Source organism: Limulus polyphemus, unplaced genomic scaffold (assembly GCF_000517525.1).
Source record: "Limulus polyphemus unplaced genomic scaffold, Limulus_polyphemus-2.1.2 Scaffold3450, whole genome shotgun sequence".
NCBI classification, from domain to species: domain Eukaryota; kingdom Metazoa; phylum Arthropoda; class Merostomata; order Xiphosura; family Limulidae; genus Limulus; species Limulus polyphemus.
The window spans coordinates 82,291-84,142 of NW_013669060.1; the positions used below are offsets into that span (position 1 = coordinate 82,291).

At 32.9% G+C, this 1,852-nt stretch overlaps 1 protein-coding gene across 1 annotated transcript in view; it reads left to right on the forward strand.

The window, feature by feature from the left end:
* Window positions 1–1,772, forward strand: part of LOC106469371 — a 14,003-nt gene extending 12,231 nt beyond the window's left edge. Inside the window, exon 6 of the mRNA XM_013929862.2 lies at window positions 1,112–1,772. Within this exon, the coding sequence (XP_013785316.1) occupies window positions 1,112–1,516 (405 nt within the window). The 3' untranslated portion in view covers window positions 1,517–1,772. The remainder of the gene's footprint in view (window positions 1–1,111) is intronic.
* The last annotated feature ends 80 nt before the right edge of the window (window positions 1,773–1,852 follow it).

Sequence of the window (1,852 nt, forward strand, 5' to 3'; positions counted from 1 at the left end):
AGGTTTCGATACCTGTGGTGGGCAGAGCACAGATAGCCATTATGTAGCTTTGTGCTTAATTACAAACAAACAAACAAATCCATAAGTTAAGCAGCCACTTCTTTGAGAAATATAAAATTGTGTACATTTTGTTAAAATCTCACTAATTCGTTTGAGTAGGACATCGCACTGAATAGATTTTTCCTTACATTGTTGGTATAATATTTGTTTTACTTTTTTTAAACATTTATTTCTAGAAAGACCGTAATCAAAGTACAAGAAAACGTTTTTTCATATTTGATATAGCTAGAAAATGTGAAGAGGTGGATTTTCAAAAAATGTTTTAAAGCATTAATATATCTATTTTGACCCTGGATATTATAATTTAAGATCCCCTCCTTTTGTTCCTATTGCTTGGAATGTGTAATTGATTTTGTTAAAGAAACGTACTCTATTTTTTAGGGTGAAAATTAGTGTTATTGCTGTTGTTTTTTAACTTTCTTCTTCCATTTGAGCCAATTTTGATGATGTTTCAAAATGAATTTAGTTTATCATTAGTATAAATATCTAAACTATCTATTTAATCTTGTAATATCGAGAATGTGTCACTGACATGATTATGGTAATTTAATCGCATTATAAACATGCTCCATCTTCCCGCGCGTTGTAATTTAGACATGCGTACTTGATCTCAATAAATTACTTTCTTTCCCAGTGTTTTATTATAATTACTCTGATTAATATATTTATACTTATGAGCAATGCATCATGGAAGTAACTTTAGAACTTTAAGATCTTTTGTTTAAGAAATATGCGAACCCGCGATCCTCAGATTGCGAGTCGAGCGCCCTAACCACCTGGCCATGCCGGGCCCTTTAATTAAGGTAAATTATACTTGCTGTCTTGTTGTTAGAAATATGTTATGGAACTTGTAATTATTTGAAGGGTTTGTAATAGATCTTATTGCGATGGTTCAATACTTTAGACCGGTAGTCCTTATTAAGTTAACTATGAAAGGTTAATCTTTTTTTATGCTATTGATGTGATAGTAATTTTCACTAATAATTTGCATACAAGGTTATTAAAGTACGATATATATATATATATATATATATATATTTCTTTTTCTTAGGAATGCGTTATGGACATAGCTATGGGTATGAAAAGCACAAACGTTTGTAACCAAGGATTTCAGTCATATGGAACTCAGGGTGTGATGAACCAGATACCGAAAGAACTACAAAATAACCCTACTCTTTCAAGTAGTAATCAGGGATTTTTACCAGGATTTGTTAACAATTTTCAGAATCCTTTCACCACTCGTAACGGCTTTCAGAATCCTCTAGCGAACAGTAACGGATTTCAAAATCCTTTAACCAACAGTAACAGATTTCAGAATCCTTTCACTAACCGTAACGGGTTTCAGAATCCTCTAACGAACAGTAACAGATTTCAGAATCCTTTAACCAACAGTAACAGATTTCAGAATCCTTTCACTAATCGTAACGGGTTTTCAGAATCCTTTAACCAACAATAACAGATTTCAGAATCCCTTCACTAGTCGTAACGGGTTTCAGAATCCTTTAACCAACAGTAACAGATTTCAGAATCCTTTTACCAGTAGTAATGGTTTCCAAAATCCTTTAACCAACAGTAACAGATTTCCGAATCCTTTTACCAGTAGTAATGGTCTCCAGAATCCTTTCACTAGCCGTAACGGGTTTCAAAATCCTTTAACCAACAGTAACAGATTTCAGAATCCTTTAACCAGTAGTAATGGTTTCCAGAATCCTTTAACCAACAGTAACAGATTTCAGAATCCTTTCACCAGTAGTAATGGTTTCCAAAATCCTTTCACCAGTAGTAATGGTTT